Here is a 23,365-nt window from a genome sequence, read left to right as displayed (position 1 = left end):
CTTTTCTTCTTCTCTCTTTAATGCAATAATTTACCATGTTAAACATTCATGTTTCTGACAGAGACATGGGTTGGGGGGAGTACAGTGCTGGAATCTCAGGTGGTGCCTATCCCAAACCCCTCCTTTTACACTCTCTCCTGCAGCACCTCCTGCTTTTCTGGTTCTGCCTCCAGGATCCTGGTTGTGTTGCTCTTCGGGAAAGCTGTGGGGAGTGGGCAAAGGACCCTGCTGCTCCTCTCTGGCCTTGGCTGCAACGAGCAGCAACATGTGCAAACTGGCAGTCGTTGGGCCTCCCCACTTCGCAGTGCTTCCTTCCTCCCCTTTTCAAGCTGCCTTGAAGTCCCTGTAGCAGCTGATTAAGGCATTGTTTGCTAGGGAGCCCCCAGAGTCCTATGTGGCTGGGAGCCTCTCGTGCTGTTTACCAAATCGAGAGGGGTTGTCACCATGCAAGAGGCTCAAGTCAGGGGCTGGGAGTTGGTGGCCCCTGTCGCCTAGGGGTTGGGTTACAGTGGCTGATGCTTCCCTGCCATGATCTTAAAATCAGCTATGTCAGAACCTAGTACTCTGCCATCACCTCATCCAAGGCAGGTCACCACAGCCGTCCCGCACCATACGAAGAGAAAGTAAAAAATTAAGTGGGTCCCACAATGCGTGGCTGAGCATGAAGGTCAAAGAGCAAAGTTTGTTTAAGGCGGTGTTTCTCAAACTTCCAAACGGGATGCCACCACCTTACCTTACTCTGCCTTCAGTAAACACAAATCTGCCCCCCGTTTCTGGGATATGTAGAATGGGGCTCTCCCCTACCGTGGCCATGACAAAGCCTTTTGCTCACCTTCCAAAGCCAGCTTGGGAAGTAAGCAGAACTGCACAGGTGTGCACACACCCCCCCCTTGGGCCGTGCTCCTGGGCCACTTCAGATCTGCTTTGCTAGCCTGGGGAGAGGCAGTGGTGCTTTAATTCTGCTGCAAGGGCAAAAAATGCTGTAGGGTGGGGGAATGGTGAAGCTACTGGCCATGGTGGAAGCTGGGGTTCTATCACTTGGAAGGCCTTCTCCATCACTCGTGTGTGTGTGTGTGTGTGTGTGCATGCTCCCCCAGAGTTTGAAAGCTGTGGGTCAAAGTGCTGGTGGGCCATAAGGACCAGACCAGATGTGCACAAAAAGGTGGATCCTCCCCTCCCCAAGCCTTCAGCAAAAAGCTTTGAGTGGCATCTGCGTTGCTCTTCTTTCCCAGCTTGCCTGTGTTTGAAAATGACCTGATCTGTCCTGATGCTTATAAAATGGTACTGAGCACTGGGTGGGTGTGGGTGTAAGGTGCTTGGCTGGGGCCATTGCTGTGCTTGGAGGGGGGGGGCAGGACAGGAGAGAGGGCCTTCTGCCATCACACCACTGAGGTCATTATTTGAAAGCAAGCTTTGCAAACTGCTTCAGTGGTGCTGATGGCCAACAAGTGCTTCACTCCCATAAGCCAGACCATTCCAGGGAATGGGAGGAGAGAGGGAGAGAGAACCCCCCTCAGCACCACTTGAAGCTTGGTACAGTCCATAAAGTGCATTTATCCATCCCAGAGCTATTCCCCCCCCCCCATCCACCCGGCCTCCCACCACCTGTCCATTAAGCCTTAGCAAACAAGTGTTTAAAAGGAACCAGACATTTACAAAAATAAAAAGGGTCACTTAGCTCCTTTCTCCTCCACTTCCATTTGAGATAAAACTGGGAGGATTTGGGAGCCAGTATTACAAATATTTACAGAATATTGTACAAGCAGATGGCATCTGGCATTCTAGCAAGCAGAAGGCAGCTACCTCCGTCCACACTGCGGAAATAGCCCTGCAACTATGCAAAAAGGTTTTTTGGAAAATAACGATTTCAAGAACAGCCAACATATATATATATACACACACACACACACACACACACACACACACACATACATGTATTTGAAAAACAATGGACATGTCGTTGGGAGGGGAAGGGATAAAGCCTCTTGCAACCTTCGGATCAACTGAGCAACACACACTTCAGTGACAGAAGTTTGTCTCTTCCAAGCAATGCCAGGCAGAGGCAGCCTCCCCGTCTATGGCTTTGGTGGGTGAGCAGCAGCTGACCGCCAAGTGCTTCTTGGTCCCCTGTCTTTCCTGGAGCTGGGGCAATTCCTTGCTAGCTGCCTCTTGCCAGTGTGGCAGGCAAAGGCGTGGACCCCTGAATGCACACCTCCAGAAAGAGTAAGCAGCAGCACCAACCCATCCCAATAGAGACTCCAGGAAGCCTGCTGGACATCCTTGCAGGAGGAATGTGCCCCAACTCCTTCATACCACTGAGAGCCCAGGCAGGGCAGAGTTAGGAGGTTGGCTGCTCCATGTCAGCCTCCCCCAAAGCTTCTGCTCTACCCAGCCAGCAACGAGGGCATGGCACAGCCATTTGTCCTAGGCAGAGGCATCTCTCCTGGTGGGACATCTACCACCAAACAAATGATGTGGGAGTGGGAGAAGGGTAATTCCTATGGTGACGTGATGCAGGGCCAGATTTCCTGAAGGAAAGCCTGGCCTCCTGCCTGCTCTTTCTGGGAAGAAAGTCATAGCCAGGCTGCTTGCTGCATCCATCCAATTGCGAGGCAGGCAAGCCAGGCACCTGAGCAGCTGCCTCCAGGACACTGGTCCAAAGTTCCATCCTCAACCTCTCCAGGTAAGGCAAGGAGAGACCCCTGCCTGAACTGCTGCCAGCCAGGGGCAGAACAGCCTCTCTCAAGGCCGGCACTTGCCTGGTGTTTTTGACTACAACCTCCATCCTTCCCAGCCAAGCACAGCTGTGCTCCCTTCTCCCAGGATCACACAGCTGGGGCTAATGGGAGTTGTAGTCCAAGGGCACCACCTTGGGGGAGGCTCATGTTGGATGATACGGGGCTAGATGGACCAGTAGCCTCCCTTGGCAGAAGGCAGCTTCCTAGGTTCAGTGATGCTCAGGTGACAACGGCGGCTGCAGAAGCAGCACCTGGCTATCAGCAGTTGCCAAAGGATGCTCAGCAGGCAATGATGAAATGAGCTCTAAATATCTGTGGCAACAGGCAGCCCAGACTCCTGGACCATGTTCAGACTGTAACAGGGAATCGGTGGTCCTGTTTCCTTGCAGAGTAAGAGTTTGGAACCCACAAGAGAGGGGAGCACAGCACCATCCAGCTGGCCCCAGATCTGGCTCACTGCACCTCCACAGCTACCATTGCCCAACCAGCAGGACTTAACAATGAAGAAGAAGCCACAAGGAAAACACTGAAGGATGGAACTGGAAAAAAGGGAGGCAGGGTGGATATGGGGGTGATGAGTCCCCTGGAGGCTTGCTAAACCCAAGTGAGTCACACATGGCTCCAGGTGTGATGGATGTCTGCATAAAACCATCCACCCCAGATTGGTGCCCTCCAGGTGGACAACTATTCCCATCAGCCCTGGTACATAAAGAGGGCTGAGTCCCCACGATGGGCAGAACTCCACTGAGTTCTGCCACCCCAGAGTCCTGCTCATGAAGGAGGCAAGGAACAAGGAGTAGTGAGATGCCCATCAAGAGAGGCTCCTTGAAGAGAAAGTGCTTCTCCAGGGAAGCAGCTAGGAAAGGCAGCTAGACAGCCTTGAGAAGGGAAGAGGCAGCTGCTCCTTCTCATCAATGGCTGCAAAACTCTTTTAGACTCCTGAAAGCCTTTTGGATGCCTGGGATTAAAAAGGGACCATCAAGGCCCGTCCACTGCCAGAGGCAGGAATCCTCGCTCCACTTTGCACGGTTAACAAAATGGAACCCTCCTTCACCTTGAGATGGACACCTGTGTGTCGCAGCTGGCCTTGCCCCCAGAACCTATCTGTGGGGGGGGGGGGTCCTTGAAAGAAGTGCGGCCAGTGAAGGGCCGAGAAGGAGCCCAAATGCTCCCTGAGTGGGGTGGGGACAGATTCCCCCTCCTTCAGTTTACCATTGTATAAGTTACATATATTTATATATATCTCTATATATATATATTTTGTAGAGAGACACGCACACAAACCCTTTAAGAAATGACAGCCACTCTCATCGGCGCTACACAGAAGCAACACTTTGGGGTCCATCCATCCCCGCTGCCCTTTCCGGCCAACCCTTCCAGGTCGTGAGACCTCGTGAATAGTCCCATCGTCACAACACCAGCAAAACGGGGGAAACAGACATGAAGCCCTGAGGTGGGAAATAGCTCTGGGCCCCTCCTGAGCTGAGCAACCAGGCCTCACCAGGGTTCCTGCTTCTCTTCCTTGCACGGTGACAGTAGGCCTCTCTCACCCACCAGGCGGGCAGCAAGAGGAAGAGTAGGGCCTCCGTAAGCTGCCATCCCACAAACCACGGCAGGAGGGAGGAAAAGGTTGCGCGTCTTCTGCCACTTTCGGTGCAGGCAGCCAGTCCCCCGCTCGCAGGTGGCCCTGAGGCAGCTGCAGACCCGCACACGGCAGAGGTGGAAGGGGGTGGGAGGAGTTTGTGGCTCCCGGCAGCTGTGCCCCCTGGCTGCCGGCACGGGCCTGAGGGTGGGGAGGCAAGAGAGCTCACTTGAGCAAGGAGATGTCGTCGGCAAAGTCGTCGTGGCCCCGGCGCAGGCAGCGCAGGCAGCGCCACTGGGACACCATGAGGCAGAGAGGGAGCATGAAGAGGGCGCAGATGGCCGCCATGACGTAGGCGATGGTCATCAGCGTGGATTCGTCCGTCTGGGGTATGTTGTAGCCACAGTCCTCCATGTTGGAGTGAAGGAAAGGGCCGTCCACTGCGGCCGTGCGGAACTCGTCGTGCACTGAAGCCAGGGGAGCAGAGGAAACAGAGGATAATGAACGCAGGACAGCAGTGGTAAGACAAGACAATTCACATGCAGAAGGCCCCAGGTTCGATCCCAAGTAAGTACCATATTTTCTGTGTATAAGATGATATTATTTCCTCAGAAATAATAGGCAAAAACTGTGGGTCGTCTTATACACGGATAGCCGAGGGGATAGCGATTTGTGGCAGCAGCCAGCAGGAGATTTGCAGCGGCGATTGGGCGTGTGATTGGTTGCTGCAGCCAGGTCTGCTGATGATTGGCTGCGGCAAGTGGGCGTGCTCTTTAGGCATGTCATGGCTGCTTTAGTTGAGATTCCGGCATTGCAGGGGGTTGGACTAGATGACCCTTAGGGTCCCTTCCAACGCTACAGTTCCATGGTTCTATAAGATGCATAAGCAATGGTGTGCCTGAGGCAACTGTGCAGGTGAGTGGCACCCAGCTCTGCCCACTGGAAGGGGCTGCCCGTCTGTCTGCCCCTTCTGCAGTCAGCCCCTCCTGACACCTTACACTTACCATGGCAGGCACTGACTGCAAAGCCGATGCGCTTGCGAGCCCGGTCAAAGACCACATAGAAGCCCTCCATGATGACAGCGCCCATGACGGTGCCAGTGGACGACTGGGAGATGGCGAACTTGTAGCATTCATCCTGAGACGTGGCCACGTCCTCGACAGGCCGCAGGTATTGCTGAAAGAGGGAGAGGCTTTTGGTAAGCCGGGGCGCAGAAATACTACCTTCCTTCCCCAAATGAGAATATCCTGCCATGTAGGCTCAGGGGTGTCAGGGTTGCCCAATGAGATGAGGAAAGCACTCTACCCATGCTCAAAGGCACTCTTGTTTTCTCACAAGGGCTAAGACTGAGGCCAGCTGCCATTTGCTATCAAACTGAGCACAGTTTGTTTCCTCCCTGCTCATCAGGAAACACTAGCCAGAGCTAGGTTGCATAATTGCTCTGCTATTTTTGCTTCAAAATGTTGTATTTGTGATTTGAGTTTCAGCCAAATCACCCTTCCGAAAGCTCAGCTGCATTTTCCAGACCGCCTTGGTCTTCTGCGCAGCTGTCTTTGCATCCAGCGTTTCTAGCGCCACATTTAAAACCACCCTCCACTGCGATGTCAGCAACGTGTTGATGTAGTCCATGGTTTCCCAAACATGGGCCTCCATTTGTTTTTGGACTACAAATCCCATCATCCCTAACCACTGGGTCCTGCTAGCTAGGAATGATGGGAGTTGTAGTCCAACAACAGCTGGAGACCCAAGTTTGGGAAACGCCAACCTAGTCTTTGTATTAAAAACAAAACAAAATTGCAGTACCTGGTAGCTCTGGCAGGCTCCCCTTTAAAGAAAAAAGTAATTTCGGCACCACTTTACGGAGGGCTGGAATAGTTTTTAAACCGTTTCAGCCCAGACCAGCGAGTGTTTTTAGACTGTGCTGTGCTATTGTTTTAAAGTGCCTTTAAGAAGAATGGGAAATGATGAATTTTGATAGTTGAAGAAGACCCCCAATTCCCAGCAGGGTGAGTGGACTTTTAAACAGATCCTAATCTCCCAACACCCAAATTCCAGCCCACAGCTGAATCCGTTAGCATTTTGGTTTAGCTCTAACCCAGATGCTGCCAAGCATGGTGACCAAATCCAAAAGGCTGGTGTTAATCTGAGATTGCTCTCTCCAGTCCATATTCCTCTTCACTCCCTAGAAAACTCCAGGCCCCTCGAGACCTCCCAGGTGGAGAGACTGGAGAATTCAACTCACAGTACTGTTGTGCCTTGGTTGAGTGCCTTGGTACTTGTACGTTTTGGCTCCCGAAGGCCAAAAACTCAGAAGTAAGTGTCCTGGTTTTTGAATGTTTTTTGGAAGCTGAACGTCTGACATGAGTTCTGCTTGAGTGCAGAAAGCTCCTGCAGCCAATCAGAAGCCGCACCTTGGTTTTCGAATGGTTTCGGGAGTCGAACAGGTTCCCAGAACGGATGAAGTTTGAGAACCGAAGTTCCACTGTATGTGGATGGAAGACTGAGATAAAATAGTGACAGATAGCTATACGTAGATATATACAATTGTGTTTGATGAGGATCATCACTACTGTATTTTATATTTTCCTTTTTCGATAGTATTCTTTTCTTTTGGTGCATTGACCTTTCTTATCTTTCTATAAAAAGAGTTTGGATTTCATGGCTTAATATGTTAAAAACCTCTAATACAATTCTATTAAAAAAGGGGGGGTGGAGAGAACTCCTGGCCCCTCCAAGCTGCAAGACCTTGTCCTGAAAGCCAGATGCAATGCCTCACCTGAGGTTCTATTCACACTCCCCAAAGCACACGTGCAGTCGTGGCACCTACCTGTGGCAGGATGCTGATCCGGAAAGACTGGTTGGTGGTCTCGCCCATCAGGTAGAGAGAGATGACCGGGAAGATGTGCCAGGGGGTGGTGCCCACTTGCCAGCAAACCAGTTGCTCCCCCAGCCAGAAGCCATCGGGGAACTTCTCTGTCTGTTGAAGAGGGAGAGAAGGGGGTCTTCTTGGCACCAGGACAAGCCACACCAGATTTTGGCGGAGGAGAATCAGGGTGGGGAGGCTGCTGCTTTTTTTTTTTTGCTTTTCCTCCATTCCTCAGATCAACAAAGATGAAGCAGCTCCAGGTTTCTGACTCTCCACCTCCACCCCAGGGAATAATGATGCTTTGTGCTAGAACATCTAGCACAGAGATGCTGGCTCACTTTTCAGAGGTGGGGTGGAGAAACGGTACCAGGAATGGGTTTTACCATTTCCATGCATTGCAACACACACACACCCCAGAGGAGGCCCAGTTACGCTAACCAATTCATTTTTCACAATATACCGTATTTTTCGCTCTATAAGATGCACCAGACCATAAGACGCACCTAGTTTTTGGAAGAGGAAAAGGAGAAAAAACAAATTCTGAATCCCAGAAACGCAGCGATCCCGCTTGCTTATGAGATAGCCGCGCATAGCCTCTCCTGGGCAAGGGGAGCCTTCATCCCATGCCCGGGAGAGGCTGAGCGGCTAAGCCAGAAGCCAGGCCAGCCATTGGGCTCCTCCAAGAGCCGCGCTCCCTTTAAAGAGCACGCGGAGTGTGTGTGCGGCTCTTGGGGGCTTTTCCCCAAAAGCTCCACGCTCCATGCGTGCTCTTTAAAGGGAGCGCTGAGCAGAGCCTCCCACCTGCATTCGCTCCATGAGACGCACACACATTTCCCCTTACTTTTTAGGAGGGGGAAGTGCGTCTTATAGAGTGAAAAATACGGTATGCCCCATTGCAGAATCTGAATGTTCTGGTCCCAGAGCCCTTGGTTCAGGATTCGAACACAGAGCTGGGCACACCTCACTCTCTGCAGGGCCCGCCGATAGGCAGACCAGGAGGTGCTCTTTTCCCTTTGCTGATCCCACCCCACCCCCAGTGCATTTCTCACCGAGGAAGCTGTCTTTATGGACTTCACTGCTGCCTCAAAGACTTTCTTGGGGAGGCGGAGGTTGGTGGTGCCGCTGTCCACGATGCTCTTGTCATAGTTGTACTGCGGGGAAAGGCAAAGGCGTTCAGGCTCCAAAACACCAATTCCCCTCTTCCCTTGCTTTCCCAAGCTCATGCACACCAGCTCCAAACCAGCCCTGGCAGTGGGAGACAGAAGCTGACTCATACTGGAACCTGAATGGGTTGGGTGGGGGGGTTTCTGAACTGGAGTTCCCCTGCTATGGCCAGGCTGAGCTCAACCTGATCCCAAATCTGAGGAGTGGGAGGCGAGCAATGTTGGTCTGTGGCAAGGGCCTGGGCAGAGGAGCAAGGGTAGGGTCCAGTCCTCAGTACCAAAAGGTGTTCCTAGGCCCTGCCTCCACCTCCAAACCAAGGCATCTCATTGGTGGACACTGTTCAGGTGGCTCCTCTGCACACACCCCAGTAGGGTGGATTTGATTTTATATCAAATTGATTTAAATCACTAGTCAGTAAGACTTGATTTAAATTCCTCCCCCCCCCCCCCAGAAATGACTCATTCTTGCTGGTATAATCTTAATATTTACAACCAGATGAAGGTTTCATTTTTGGAAGAATAAATTTTCAGAGTAGTTTTTACAGTTACATCAAAAATTTGGTTATACTATTAGAAATACATAGACAGATAATTGTGGAATTATTGTGAGGTTTAACAAGTTAACTGTTTACGTTTGGACAACTTTTCTGCTGTACTTTATTGGAAGGATAAAAACAATCATTTCCTTAATAACAATTAAAACAATTAACTAAAAATTATAGCACATGTATCCATGTTTGTTAACTGATGTGGTTAAACAATTTAAAAACAACAACCTTAAGACTGAGTTTTAGCACACATGAAAAACTTAAACAAATCCTTATTTCCTCATGAATAGCCTTTGGACTATAATGTAACTTAAATAGAAAACTATCTTAGTCACTTGGTGGGTGTCTGTGTGGGGTAGGTGTGTAGGTATGTTGATATGTACAGCATAGGTAGGTATCATATAGAGTAATGTAGGTATGTTTTATGTTATGAAAATAAGGTAGTGTGTTGTGTATTGTGTAAATGTATATGTATGTGTTTTATATGTTAATAAAATTTAAACAAAAAAAGAAAAGAAAACTATCTTTAGAAAGATTTTTCCTGCAAAGGCATTTTATTTTAAAAATCCAATTCAAATAAAAAAAATCCAATTTTTTAAATTAAAAACTTTGATTTTTACCCACCCTGCACCTGAGCATCCCTGGCTCCCTCTCACCTCCTTGCAGTCCATCTGCAGGTCCTGCCCGTTGATCTCTATCCTGACAATGATGACCTCGTAGTACCACTCTTTCCGAATGGGGGTGTACCAGATGCTGCCCACGTAGAGGGACGGGTCGATGCCTCCAATGATCTGCAGGGACAGGGATGTGACAGGAAATGGCATTAAGAGGAAGGGGCCGAGAGGAGGGTGGTGGGTGCCCTGTTCCCCTCCCCTCCTCACCGCTCCTCAAAGCACCAGCAAACTTCCTGCCTGGGCTGCTGGAGGCTCAGAGCTGCCTGGAATCTCCAGTCCAGGCCAAGTGTAAATGGGACAAAGAGGAGAGGAGATTGAGAGGAGAGGACACTCTGTGCGTGCTTTGACACACTCTTCTCCTCAGGACCCTCGTGCCTACGGGACCGCCTCTCCTGGTATGCCCTGCGGAGGACCTTAAGGTCCATAAATAGCAACACCCTAGAGGTCTCGGGCCCTAAGGAAGTCAGATTAGCCTCAACCAGGGCCAGGGCCTTTTCAACACTGGCTCCGGCCTGGTGGAACGTTCTGTCTCATGAGACCAGGGCCCTGCGGGATCTGATTTCTTTCCGCAGGGCCTGTAAGACAGAGTTGTTCCACCTGGCCTTTGGCTTGGAACCAGCCTGATCACCTCCCCCTCTTTCCTTTTCCTTCTGTGATGGAACCCCTATTTGGGGACTTCCCTGGCTTTTCTGGCCCACGTAGGACCAGTCTGGATAGTTGGCCTTGGTGAAGATTTGACGTTTTCTCCCCCAAACAGTTTTTGATCTGGGCTTCCACTGAAATGAGACTGCATTTTAAGTAGTATTTTAATTGTGTTTTTAAGTTGTATTTTAATCAATTGTTTTTATACCTGATGTTAGCCGCCCTGAGCCCAGTCTTGGCAGGGGAGGGCAGGGTATAAATAAAATAAAATAAATAATAAAATAAAATAATAAAATAAAATTAGAACACTGGCCTTCCACATAAAGGTAAAGGGACCCCTGACCATTAGGTCCAGTTGTGGCCGACTCTGGGGTTGTGGCGCTCATCTCGCTTTATTGGCCGAGGGAGCCGGCGTACAGCTTCTGGGTCATGTGGCCAGCATGACTAAGCTGCTTCTGGTGAACCAGAGCAGCACACGGAAACACCATTTACCTTCCCGCCAGAGTGGTACCTATTTATCTACTTCCAGTTCGTGTTTCAAACTGCTAGGTTGGCAGGAGCAGGGACCGAGCAATGGGAGCTCACCCCGTCGCGGGGATTCGAACCGCCGACCTTCTGATCGGCAAGTCCTAGGCTCTGTGGTTTAACCCACAGCGCCACCCGTGTCCCTGGCCTTCCACATACTCACCCCCAAAACAGGAGAGCCCTCCTGCCTGAACCTCAACATAGCTGGGCTGTGATTGCTTAATGGTGAGGGGAAGGCACTCTGCAGATGCCCAGAGGTGCTCTCAACCTCTTTAGTATGTAGCTGTTTCAAGACTGGGAACAGGTCTGGGGATCCAACTAAAAGGAGGAAAAAGAGACCCTTCTTACCCCAGCACCCGTCACTCACCATGCTGCCCCCCACAGAAGCCAGGGCGTCCGAGACGTTGGGCGGGAAGCCGGCGCCACACAGCTGCAGGGAGAAGAGGTTGGGGACCTGGGTTTGCTTCACCAACGAGTCAAAGAAAGGCTCCAGGGTGTCATCAGGCTGCAGAAAAGGAGACGAGGGAGAAGGGACTCAGCATCAGTGAGCAGGGAGGAAGCAAGTAGGCTGTGAGCTAGCCCTGGGCTTCAGGCTCACAGGTAGGCCCTGCTGGACTTTGGAGGCTTGGATGCTAGAATATCAAGGAGAGGGGGATGGACTGCAACAATGTGGAGTTTTTGCCCAACGTGGAGTTCGAATCCACAGCCCTGAGATTGAGAGTCTCCTGCTCTACCAACTGAGCTATGCTCCTTGGGAATGAGGAACATCTAGGGCCTACCAACCCAAACTACCACTGGCCCCAGCTAGCATGACCAATGGTCAGGGCTGATGAAAGGAGTCGGATGACTCCAGAAGAGCAACAAGCTCACCAAACTCAGGACGAGACTGCGCATTTCATTCTGGGCAGCTTCCACATTGCTCCCTGGCAAAGGTGCAAAGGCCTGCTTTCTGGAGACTGGAGACCCAGGGTGGCTAGCTGGTCAGGTTTAGCAAAATCTCTCACTTGGACTACTGCAATGTGCTCTACGTGGGGCTACCTCTGAAGGTGACCCGGAAACTACAACTAATCCAGAATGCGGCAGTTAGACTGGTGATTGGGAGTGGCCGCCGAGACCACATAACACCAGTCTTGAAAGACCTACATTGGCTCCCAGTACGTTTCTGGGCACAATTCAAAGTGTTGGTGCTGACCTTTAAAGCCCTAAACAGCCTTGGTCCAGTATATCTGAAGGAGCGTCTCCACCCCTATTGTTCAACCTGGACACTGAGGTCCAGCACCAAGGGCTTTCTGGCAGTTCCCTCGCTGCAAGAAGCCAAGTTACAGGGAACCAGGCAGAGGGCCTTCTCGGTAGTGGCACCAGCCCTGTGAAACACCCTCCCACCAGATGTCAAAGAGAAAAACAATCACCAGACTTTTAGAAGACATCTGAAGGCAGCCCTGTTTAGAGAAGCTTTTAACATTTAATGTATTACTGTATTTTAATATTTTGTTGAAAGCCGCCCAGAGTGGCTGGGGAAGCCCAGCCAGATGGGCGGGGTATAAATGATTATTATTATATTATATTATGTAAAGTGCTTAAGGTCTAACAGAGACCTGCCAGAGGACAAATGCAAGGAGACTGTTCTGCAGGTGGCATTCAAGAGGGCAATGCCCTCTAAGGGGAGCTCAGTTTTAAGAGCAACAGGATTGCCCCCCTAAGCCTCTTTGGGCCTTCCAGGAGCCAGGGCAAGGGGGTTAAAGGAGGGTTATTCTATGCTGCTTCTGTGGCTGCATTATAGCTTCCCAGAGTAAAACAAACAAACAAAAACAGGTAAGCCTCTAAACTGGAAAACTGTAGGGAGTTTTAATAAATTTTAACTGCCCAACACATTTCCATTGGGAGATGATGTTGTTGTTTTACTCAGCAGTTGTGATTTGGGCTGGAAGAGTTTGGGGACACCCCCCTTAACATTATACAGTTTCCACAGTGGCAAGGGGTACATTTCTTCAGAGGTGCCCACACTGATGCCAGGCTCACCCGGGCAATCTCTGCATACGCCAGGCCCAGGATCCCTTCCCAGTTGGACCCGTTGATGAAAAACTTGTCTGACTCAGTGATGGCAGCAATGTTGGCGCGGACGGTGACGTTTGGGCCGTGGGGGATGGTCACCAGGTCAGTGCCAAGCTCCCCTTCCCACTTGCCCTGCGTGTACGGCACGTAGACTCCTTTCCGCAAGTCCCGGTACGTACCAGAGCTGCAAGAGACACACAGGGGGAGGTTATGAGGCAGTGAGAACACAGGTAGGTGGCATGTTGAGGGAACTACCTGCATGAGGCAGCCTCAAAAACTCAAGGAAAGACCAGGGAAGACTGTTTATATATGCGACAACAGCTGCACGGATGCTACTAACCCAAAGATGCAAAGAACCAACAGTCCCAACTAGGGAAGAATGGCAAGCCAAACTGCTGGACTACAGGTGAAACTCGGAAAACTAGAATATCGTGGAAAAGTTCATTTATTTCAGTAATTCAACTTAAAAGGTGAAACTAATATATGAGATAGACGCAAGACACTGGGGGGGAGGAAGGGTTTTTCTTGGGGAAGAGGAAAAATGGGGGGGGGGATGAAGATGATATGTTTTTGATAATTTGTTATGTTGATATTCTTAATAAAAACTATTTTAAAAAGAAAAGAACGGACCTCCAGAACGAATTAAGTCCTTAACCTGAGGTACCACTGTAATTCAGAAAGCGCTCTTGGCAGATGTGGAGTGGGGGGGGGCATCACATCAATGGTGTGCACCTGCCCATCTTCTCTGCTCACGTCTCAGTAGCAAGAGGAGCAGATCGCCCTGAGGCATGTCCATAGCACCCAGTCCATTCCCGGCTGGCTTTGGGCTGACTCCCCCATCAGCGCCTTGGCTCTGAACGGAGGCTGGCTGGCTCTCCCCACTCGGCCACGCAAGGCGAGGAGGCAGTGAGCAGACTGAGGCGGAAGGGAATCAGCCTGCCATTGTCCATTGTGCCCTCCAGCAGCAGCTCAAGGGCCAGACAGTAGCTCAGCATTTCTTCCCCCACGGCACAGAAAGAAGCCATTTAGCCCTGATCTGTGTGCTGGTGTCACCCTGGCACTGCCAGCCCGTGGCCAGATGGTCAAGTGTTTTCAGAAGATCTTACCAACGATAGAAGAATGGCAGATGAAGATGATGGGATTTTTTGGAGCTAGCCGACCTAACTGGAAGAGTCCGCGACCAGAAGGAGTAGTAGTATCAGGAAGAGTGGATTAAATTTAATGATTACCTAGTTAAATATGTTAAGTTAAATTAACTGAAAACAGCTTGCAGATACTTAATTGGCTCAGGATTTTATTTATGTTAAGTGTCGAATTAATATGTTTAATTTCATAATGTGAGGATTTAAGGATGTTAATGTTTAAGTTAAATTTTATAAGAACTGTGATTTGGAAAACCGTTAAAAGGATATGCAGTGAAATTCAACCAAGGGGAAGCGAGGAAGTCACTTAACAGTGTTAAGAAGTGTAATTTTCAATAAGGCTATGATTCATGTTTGTTTGTCTTATGTGTTTGTTTGTTTATAATGTTGTGAAAACCAATAAAAAAAAATTGAAAAGAAAAAGTGCTTTCAGAAGACCAGAGACAGATGGGGCAAAGGGGCATAGGGATTATGGCTGGCGCTTGCAAAAGCAAAAGCCCCTCAAGCAAATTAGGGGCTAAACACCTCCCTGGCGAAAGAGGCTGGCAGGACAGAAGAGAGGAGAGGAGTGGTTTCCTTGCAAGCTCAGAGCTGCCCTGTCCTGCCCGGCCCCACAGCTCCCCTGCATACTCACAGCTGGCGCCGGTAGTACCGCCTGAGGAAAGGGTGAGGCGCTGCACCCACAGCAAAGTTACTGCTCCCTGTGTCCACCAAGATATTCAGCTGGGGGAAGAGAAATGGAGAAAGGTCAGTGCGATTCAAGTAGAGCAGCCCAAATGTGCAGGGCAACATCCTGTCCGGGACAATGAGCTTGTGCCTGACCCACCCACGGCCCAGAATATAATAGCTCCAGGGTGCATAATGCAGCACCACATCTCTTAAACGAGGCTGGCTTCTGTTAGCATTGGGCACATGCAGCCTTCTGAACTACACAGGTCTCTACCTCAGGCAGAAAGGATCTAAACTGGGCACAGAAGAGGCCAAGCTTGGCATCAAGATGCAAATGTTCTGTCGCTTTGGGCAGCAGCCTGTTAAAAGTTCCAAGGTCCAGGAGTGGAAGGCAAGTTCCCCCAAGGAAAACGTCTCTGTGCACATGTCTTTAAGCCAAAGGGTTCACCCCCTGCCCTTGGTCTGCAGCGACAGAAGACGCAGCAGCAGCTCCTCTGTGTGGTTTAGCCTGTCTCGGAAGAAGCGTCAGCATCAGCAGCAAGCTGCAGGTGTATCAGTTTCCATGTCAGCTGAGGAAGGTCAGGGCTGCCAAACCCCAAGGTGGTGGCGCTGAGGCTGGAAGGAGCCTGCCTCCCCCAATCGCTACGCGGCCTAACCCTTTGCACAAGGGGCGCAGCAGAAAGACAAGATAGCTTGCTAACCTTGTGGGGTCAAACGCGGAACAATTTGAAGCGCTGCTGTCTGAAACAGCACAGGAACACTGTCCTTTACACTAGGAGTGAAGAACCTGCCCAGATGTTGTTAGACTTGCACAACACTAGGGCTGATGGGAGGTGCAGTGTAGCAACAGCTGGGGGGAGAGCACAGATGTTTCCCACATCTGCTTTTTACGCTCCAAGAAAGGAGGGGACACCCCCATGCACTAAGGCACAAATACCCTCCAGGGATGGTTGCTTGGAGAGGGTCTGGGCCACTCATAGGAGAATTCAAAGAGGGGTTATGAAGCAAGACTACTTCATTGTTGTATGCTCACTGTTATAATAATAATAATAATAATAATAATAATAATAATAATAATAATAATAATAATAATAATTTATTATTTATACCCCGCCCATCTGGCTGGGCTTCCCCAGCCACTCTGGGCGGCTTCCAAAAAAACATTAAAATACTGCAATACATCAAACACTAAAAGCTTCCCTAAACAGGGCTGCATTCAGATGTCTTCTAAAAGTCTGGTAGTTGTTGTTCTCTTTGACATCTGGTGGGAGGGCGTTCCACAGGGAGGGCGCCACTACTGAGAAGGCCCTCTGCCTGGTTCCCTGTAACTTGGCTTCTCGCAGTGAGGGAACCGCCAGAAGGCACTCGGTGCTGGGCCTCAGTGTCCGGGTAGAACGATGGGGGTGGAGACGCTCCTTGAGATATGCTTTATAAATAAGAACAGTGTGCTGAATAGACCCCCAACGGCACATGCGTTCATGTGGAAAGGCTACGGTATTGATATGCGATTCCTCCAAAACATTGCTTTGCAGAATCTATTTCATTAGGTTGCCTGCAAAATTTTATCCCGACTGCAATAATGTGCTCCATGCAGTTTTTGTTTCTTAATGGTATGCCCCGCAGAGGACCTTAAGGTCCATGAATAATCATACTTTAGAGGTCCCAGGCCCTAAGGAAGTCAGATTATCCTCCACGAGGGCCAGGGCCTTCTCAGTGATGGCTCCGACCTGGTAGAATGCTCTGTCCCATGAGACCAGGGCCCTGCAGGATTTAACTTCCTTCCGCAGGGCCTGTAAGACAGAGCTATTCCACCTGGCTTTCAATTTGAACTTAGCCTGATCTTTTATTCCCCTTCCTTCCTCCCTCTCCCCTTTTTATGAAGATTACCCGCTCTGGGATCCCACAGCTAATTTTCCCCTGGTCTCCTCGCTGGCCCAAATAGGACTAATTTAGCCAGCTAGCTCTGGTGATCATCTAATGCTTATTGGATGGATTTCCCCCCTAAAATGATTTTGAATTCTGAATTTATTGTTATTCCCATTTTATACTGTATTTTATGCTGTTTTGTTGCATCAATTAAGTGTTTTAAATTTGTTGTTAGCCGCCCTGAGCCTCGTTTTCTGAACTGGGAAGGGTGGGGTATAAATAAAAAATTATTATTATTATTAATTGTCTGTCTTGTTTATTTGTTTGTTTGCTTGTTTGTTGCTGTTTTTGAAAACTCAGTAAGCACATCTTTGGAAAGAAAAGCCCCAACTCTCCTGCCTGGATAGCCACGCAGCAAGACAGGCCATAGATGGGAGAGCATAGTGTCCACGCAGGCTTGAGCCCAGCAGCTTGGGGAGGAATTTCTCTCCAGTTAAAGGCCATCAAAAAAGCAACAGTCCCCCCTAGCCTTGCTTGTCTTAAGCAGCCCCAAATGGAGCAGGGAAGAAAGCTTGCTGTGGAGGCAAGAGGTCAGCACAGAGGCAGGCTGCAAGACCTCAAGTCACTGCCTGCAAATGTCAGACCAGGCAAAGGCATTTGTAGCTTCTGCTCTCTCCACATTTCTGGGAAGAAAGGCATGTGTGCCTAATCACAATGAGATCACAAGCAGGATGCCAGATACTTGTTGGCTCCCTCTCCTGGATCGTTCACATAGGATTCTTCTATATTTATACAGCTTTTCACCAAAATTCATCATCATTCCGTTCCATATGGCTCACTTAAAAGGTCCATCAGCAGCCATTAGTACACAGCATCAGGCTTCTCTAGGCTATGAGCATACAGTGGCTCAGCTGCACAAAGATGCAGAATGCTCAAAGCATCCTTACACATTTATACAGCACAGAGCATTTGGCTTGGCACCTCCTGCATTTTATTACCAGCACTTGACAGAGGGATTCCCCTTATATATTCACCTCTGCCTCCTGACCACCCCTACTGGTTTCTTATAGACAAGACTCTTAAATGTTGGTGACTACCTGGCGGAGTAAGAAGATGCTTTGATAGGTCAGCAACTCGCAGGGCTGATCTAGAACTCGAGGCAACGCCAAATGACAAGCAGTGACCTTTAGCACCAAGTGTGCAGCAGCAGCAGCACCTCAGCAAGAGTAGAGAACCTCTGGCCCACCAGATGTTGCTGAACTACAATTCCCATCAGCGCAGCAAGCATGGTCGTGGATGATAGGAGTGGTAGTTCCCCACCCTTGGACCTCAGAGGCCAAGACCAAAAGAAAAAAAAATCCGAAGCAAAAACAAACAAGAACCTCCTAAGCAGACCATTGGTTCAGACAGAGCTTTTGGGTTATGGTCAGAGGCAGTAATGCTTCTGATCAGCAGTTGCAGAAAACCACCAGAGGGAGAGTCTACTTTTTCTGCTTGCAGCCCTCCCATAGCTTCTGGTTGGCCACTATGAGAACAGGACATTGGCCTCAAAGGGCCATTGGCCTAATCCATTGGCCTAATCCTAATCTTTATGTTACCACTAACACAGTGATTTGCTGCAACAGGCCTATCTGCAAGTGGTAAAGTCACTGCAGCCAGGTGTGCACCGGCCTAAGTCCACATGGGTTGCACATCAACAGAGAGAACTAAATTGAAAAGGAAAACAACAAAATGATTGGATCATTAGCAAAGCGGTTCAGGAAGATACACCCCCCCCCAAAAAAAGAGAGTTTTGTGCTGCTATTTTGTTCTTATCATGTTAACTTATTTTATAAGGAAAGGTGGGAGCCAAGAATATTTCAATGGTGTTCTTAGGGGAAGCCAATTTCAGTCCCCGGTTTTCAGAATGCATTGCAAAATTTCTCTGTAAACTTGAGACTGAAAATGGTTGTGCCTAAGAGTGCCCTGGAAGAAGGATTCAATTTGGGAAAAAGTTGGGCTCAATAAAAGCCCAATTCTGTGCCTAGAGGTCTCCTTCATCCTTTCCCTGCCTTTGGGGACCTGCCATCTAACTTTCTCTACATGCGGTTGCATATGAAAACCTAGGCACTTCTTGTTAGTAGCTAAGAGTGTGGAGAACAGAAGCCTACCCGCTGTTTTTGCCCAGGACAGCAGAAGCAGTTATGCACTGCACCAGAACAGACTCTTCCCTGCGTCCCAGAGGACATAGCCGCAAGCCGCCACTGGGTTTGCTGGCAGTAATTGAACTCCCTCTGTTCAGCTGCAAACCTGGGCAATAAACACACACACCAATGGCGCAAGTGTATCAGAGCGGCCATACCAACCTCCTCTTGGGTCCTGCTGCAAAATCTCTCAGTGAGCAGCCGGGTGGGGCCTAAACAGAGAGGGGGCAATAGAGAGCCTTGCCAGGTCTTGCTGCTGGGCAGCCTTAATCCTGACCTCACAAGAGCTCCGTCTTCTCCTAATCCCCCACTGAGAGTGTGCCAGGAAAGGACTTACTGCTTTTGCACTAATCAGCAAACCACAGTGCACATGTGTACACAAAGCACAATCTCTTGCTCCCTTTGATAATTTTTTGAAGGCTGTCACCTGCCTCCTTTGAATACTCACCATCCAGGCAACAGACAAAGTCAAGCTTCCGTAGGGTTTTCACCAATGCCAGCCCTACACAGAGTAGGCCCATCAAAGTTAATGGGCATGGCTAATTTATGGCCAGTTGGGTTTAGCTGGGTCTACTCTGAATAGGACGTCGTTGGCTCCAACTCCGTAAGTTTAACTAAATTAACAGATGTCAATGAATGGGGCTGGCTTGTGCACTCACTCAAAGCAATTTTGGAGGGAAACAGAGTCTGCTCTCTGCTTCTGGTGCTACCATCTCTTTGCCTGAATGGGAAGAGTTCAGCATAAGGCATTTAAGGGTGCGAGACCAATACACCCTGCACAGGAGTAAGTCCAATTGAATAGAAAGGAGCTTATAACAAAACGAGCCTGCAGTGACCCTGGGTAGCACAACACCCTTTTAGACTGGAGGAAGCAAAGCCAAGTGAGTCAATGTGACTCTTCCCCCCCCCACACACCCCAAACAGAGTTTGTTTTTCCACCCAGCGGCTCAAACACCACCTTGACAGAGCTCTACAGCCTGGCAATTGGTCCCAGAGGGAGATGATAACAGCCTTTGTTCCAGAAGACAGCAAGGTCAGCTCCCCAACCCAATGTCCCACCAGCCCTGCCAATCTCGCTTTGCAGCTGGCACCCAAAAAGGCCAACAGTTTGCACACCCACCCACACCTGGGGTCACCACTGAGGATGCTTTGCTCAAGCCACACCCCCACAAATCCTGGCACTGCTCAGCGTTCACAAACTACACCCACTTGCGGTCAGACAAAGGCTGCCCACCAAACCCCTTGCAAACTCACATTTCCCCTCATCCACACAGACATGACACCCTGTAGCTTGTTAAATAAGTTGGAGTTCTAGTTATGAAATATACCAAGAAAAAAGGACACCAAGAACTCAGGCCAATGTAAGTTTCAATAGTGGGAGTAGTCCCTACTCGCAAATCAATAGTCAATTGTAACAAAAACTAATCCATTCAAAAGTATGTATTCTGACAAGGATTACAAACTCAAATAGAGATTACAAACTCTAACAGAGATTACAAACTCAAACTCATAAAGATATGTATAACACAATAATTATGTGTGGGTAGATCAAAGTGTAAATGCACAGAAAAGCTCAAGATACACATTGATCTACCCACACGTAGTTGTTATCTCTGAGAAACGTAGAAAATAACAGGATATATTTATCCGATAGTCTTCAAACTTACACGACCCTTTAACAATTAGCTGATGAAGGTGAATACATTGAAACAGAGCCCTGTCCTGGTTTCTGATCCACAATTGACTTCTGACTTCTGCTCAACGATTGAAACTAAGACCTCCACGTCGAATCTGACTATGGACTAACATGAACTTATCTCTACTCATAAACTCTTATCCTGTAACGAATTATTGTTATGCATATCTTTATGAGTTTGAGTTCGTAATCTCTGTTAGAGTTTGTACCCTGTAGCTTGTGGCACCGCATTGTCAGTCTAGAGCCTCTTCAAAGTCCGAATACAAGCACTTTGGGGAAGCAATGCCAGTGTTTTCTCTGGCTTTGGAGGCTCAGCTTTGCAGAGAGGTTTAATTCGCTAGCCTGAATTTTGCCACTGTGGGCCTAAGAAAACAAATGTGCTCATAATATGCACACCTGGTACCACTTACTCACGCACACATATAGGCTTGTACTTTTCCCACTTGCTTTCACACACATGCACGCTTTATATAAGGAACCTTTAATTCCACTGAAAGCACCATATGTTGCTGGCATCTCTTGCTTACTTGGCCCACGGCCAGAGAGCTGAAGAGGCAGCCGGCAGAGGAGGCTTGGGGAGCTGTGGGAGCTTTCCTGGAATCAGGCAGCTCTAAGCAAACCCGCTTGGCAAGGCGAGGCAAAGGGGTGAGGGGTTTCGTGGCCTTTTCCCCAGCGGCGAAAAGTCAGTGGAAGGGCACAGAGAGCCCCCTCACCCATGATGTGGAGCACACCATGGGTCAGTTTGGAAAGAAGCAAAGGTGCCAGAAACGTGTTCTGCACATCCTCAGAGGCTATCGCCCGCAATATTTCAGGCCAAGCCCCAGCGCTAAAAATAAGTCCCACGGCTAAGCTGCGGCTTAAGGCTCAACAAATGCCCAGGTACATCCGGCTGCTTGCGTAGAAGGAGGCAACCCAGCTGCACAGAGGGATCCCTGTGAAATTTTGTGTCTTCATACATGACAAAAACGCCACTGCTCCCCCCACGCACACGTTCTAAGCCAGCTCTCTTCCTCACCCACCCAACCAGTCGCTCTCTACGGCAGCTTCTCATTTTCAAAGCTGCTAAAGAGAAGCAGCTCCAGATTAGCACAGCCTTTTTTCACCAGTGGAGAAGAAATGCTCCTGTATCCCAGAGGAAACAAACTATTTCCACGCTCTGCTCACTTTTATCAATGGCTGCACCTCTTCCGAAAGCCCTTCCCCCAGTCTGTTCCCTGGGGGGACCCCAAATAAAGCTGCTGAGGAGCCAGCAGAAACAGCTCCACCGACAAGGACTGCTTTGCTTTGCACTGGAAAGGATGCTGGATGTCAGCTAAGGACACAATGGGACTGGCCGCATGAGAGAACAGGGATGGTCACTAGTTGTGCGGTCTGGTTAGACATAGTGAGACCCAATTTCAGTGACAGACCACGTCTGAATACCTTTCATCCATCTCCTCCTTTTAAAAAAGTGTTTTGAAAGGATTCAGGTAGGACTCAGAGTCCTCCCTTGCCATCTTGCCCTCCCGGCCATGAAGGGCGAAAGGAGGCAAGTGATCTGTCTCTCTCTGCAGGCAGTACACAACACCCAACTTTCCCCTTTCATCCCTGCAGCAGCCCCTTCAGTCTCTCCTCCCCCAGGTACTTTGGATCTTCTGAGGGTCCAGCTCCTGGAAATCACCTGCAAAGTGCCCCACCAGAAGCCCAGCTGAAAATCCGGGGCTGGGGGATAAGAGTCAGAGCTGTGAGCTAAAAAGTACAGGCTGCAAGGTTGATCTCTCTGCCCTGCATTAGCCAGGTGGCCTTGGGGAGCCCCGGCCCCACCCAAGCATCACACACACTTACTGTCTCCCCCACACAGCCCCATCCCCACCTGCAACGCACGGACTTTCTTCAGAGGGGGGATCACTGGCCTTGGATAGGAAGCATTCTGAAAGCATCTAGAGCACGGTTTCCCGAACTTGGGTCTCCAGCTGTTTTTGGACTACCATTCCCATCATCCCTGACCACTGGTCCGGCTAGCTAGGGATGATGGGAGTTGTAGTCCAAAAACAGCTGGAGATCCAAGTTTTGGAAACCCTGATCTACAGCCATGCCGTCTCCTTAGGGACCCCACCCCACTCCAGCATGGGGAAGGGCGCTGGCCTGACCGGATGCCCCTCGCTGCCCGCCCGCCCACCCACCAGCCCACGGGGGTCAGTGGGCGCCAAGCTCGTGGCCCGACGGCGGCTCACCTTCTGCGGGGGGCTCCCCACCGTCATCTCCACGTAGTAGCCCTGCCCGGACTTGCCTCGCAGGTTGTCCAGCATGTCGGCGAAGACGCCGCCGCCGCCGCTGCCGGGGCGAGGCTCGTCCTGCTCGTCGGCCGAGCGCGGCTCCCGCGACTGGATCGGCGCGCTCCGCAAGGGCAGCCGGAGCCCGACGGGCGCCTGGACGGGGCCTCGCGCCACCCCGGAGCCCAAGCACAGCAGCAGCCCCAGCAGCGCCCGAGCCATGCTCAGCTCCGCCGGCTCCTGCTCGAAGGCCGCGCGGGGAGGAGGAGGAAGACGAGGAGGGAGGAGGACGGGGAGCGGGCAGCGGCCAGGCGGACCAGGCTACTTCCCAGCGGCCCGGCGGCGGCCTCGGGAGGCACCTCCAGGCCGCGGCGGGAGCTGCAGCTGCATGGGGCGCCGCCGGCCTAGGCGAGATGCAGAGGCTCCTGTTGCTCGGCGCCGCGGGCCGGCTCCAGCGCAGCAGCTGGGAGGGCTCGGCGCTTAAGCCTGGGCGGCGGCGGCAGCAGCTATCCGAGGCAAAGGCTTTTCCTTCTGCCGGAGCTCGCTGGGAGTTGTAGTCCACGGGCGGGCCGAGCCGCAGAGAGGCAGCGGCTCCTTCTGCGCACGCGGCAGCGGCGGCTTGCTCGGAAGGCGCGCCTGCCGGGAGCTTCGTAGCGCCGCCTCCTCCTCTGCGCGGCGGCCCGGCTGATGCCCAAGGCAAGGAGCATCTTCTCTCGGCCTGGCTCTCCGGAGGACGCCTCCTGGCCGGAGGGAGGCCGGGGCCCGCG

General features: G+C 50.6%; 1 protein-coding gene across 1 annotated transcript; it reads right to left on the bottom strand.

Annotated features, from left to right (window-relative positions):
* Position 1: 1 nt before the first annotated feature.
* BACE1 (beta-secretase 1) lies at positions 2 to 23,196 on the bottom strand. The gene is made up of 9 exons (XM_083481088.1): positions 22,560 to 23,196; positions 14,567 to 14,655; positions 12,758 to 12,974; positions 11,106 to 11,243; positions 9,554 to 9,688; positions 8,236 to 8,337; positions 7,148 to 7,297; positions 5,325 to 5,496; positions 2 to 4,787 (listed from the first exon to the last, which is right to left on the bottom strand). The coding sequence occupies exons 1-9, from the start codon at positions 22,818 to 22,820 to the stop codon at positions 4,546 to 4,548; spliced, it is 1,506 nt and encodes a 501-aa protein (XP_083337214.1). The 5' UTR covers positions 22,821 to 23,196; the 3' UTR covers positions 2 to 4,545.
* Positions 23,197 to 23,365: the final 169 nt, after the last annotated feature.

This window comes from Podarcis liolepis, assembly GCF_965112155.1.
Source record: "Podarcis liolepis genome assembly, chromosome: 16".
NCBI classification, from domain to species: domain Eukaryota; kingdom Metazoa; phylum Chordata; class Lepidosauria; order Squamata; family Lacertidae; genus Podarcis; species Podarcis liolepis.
The sequence above is the reverse complement of the archived record's forward strand: the minus strand, read 5'-3'. Positions and strand labels throughout refer to the sequence as shown.

Excerpts from the sequence above, each read along its gene's own strand:
- BACE1 (XM_083481088.1), bottom strand. The coding sequence starts at position 22,820 with ATGGCTCGGGCGCTGCTGGGGCTGCTGCTGTGCTTGGGCTCCGGGGTG. Across the intron at positions 11,244-12,757 it reads CGTATGCAGAGATTGCCCGG|CCTGATGACACCCTGGAGCC; the intron begins GTGAGCCTGGCA and ends CCTTTTCTGCAG. Across the intron at positions 4,788-5,324 it reads TGCAGTCAGTGCCTGCCATG|TGCACGACGAGTTCCGCACG; the intron begins GTAAGTGTAAGG and ends CCCTGGCTTCAG.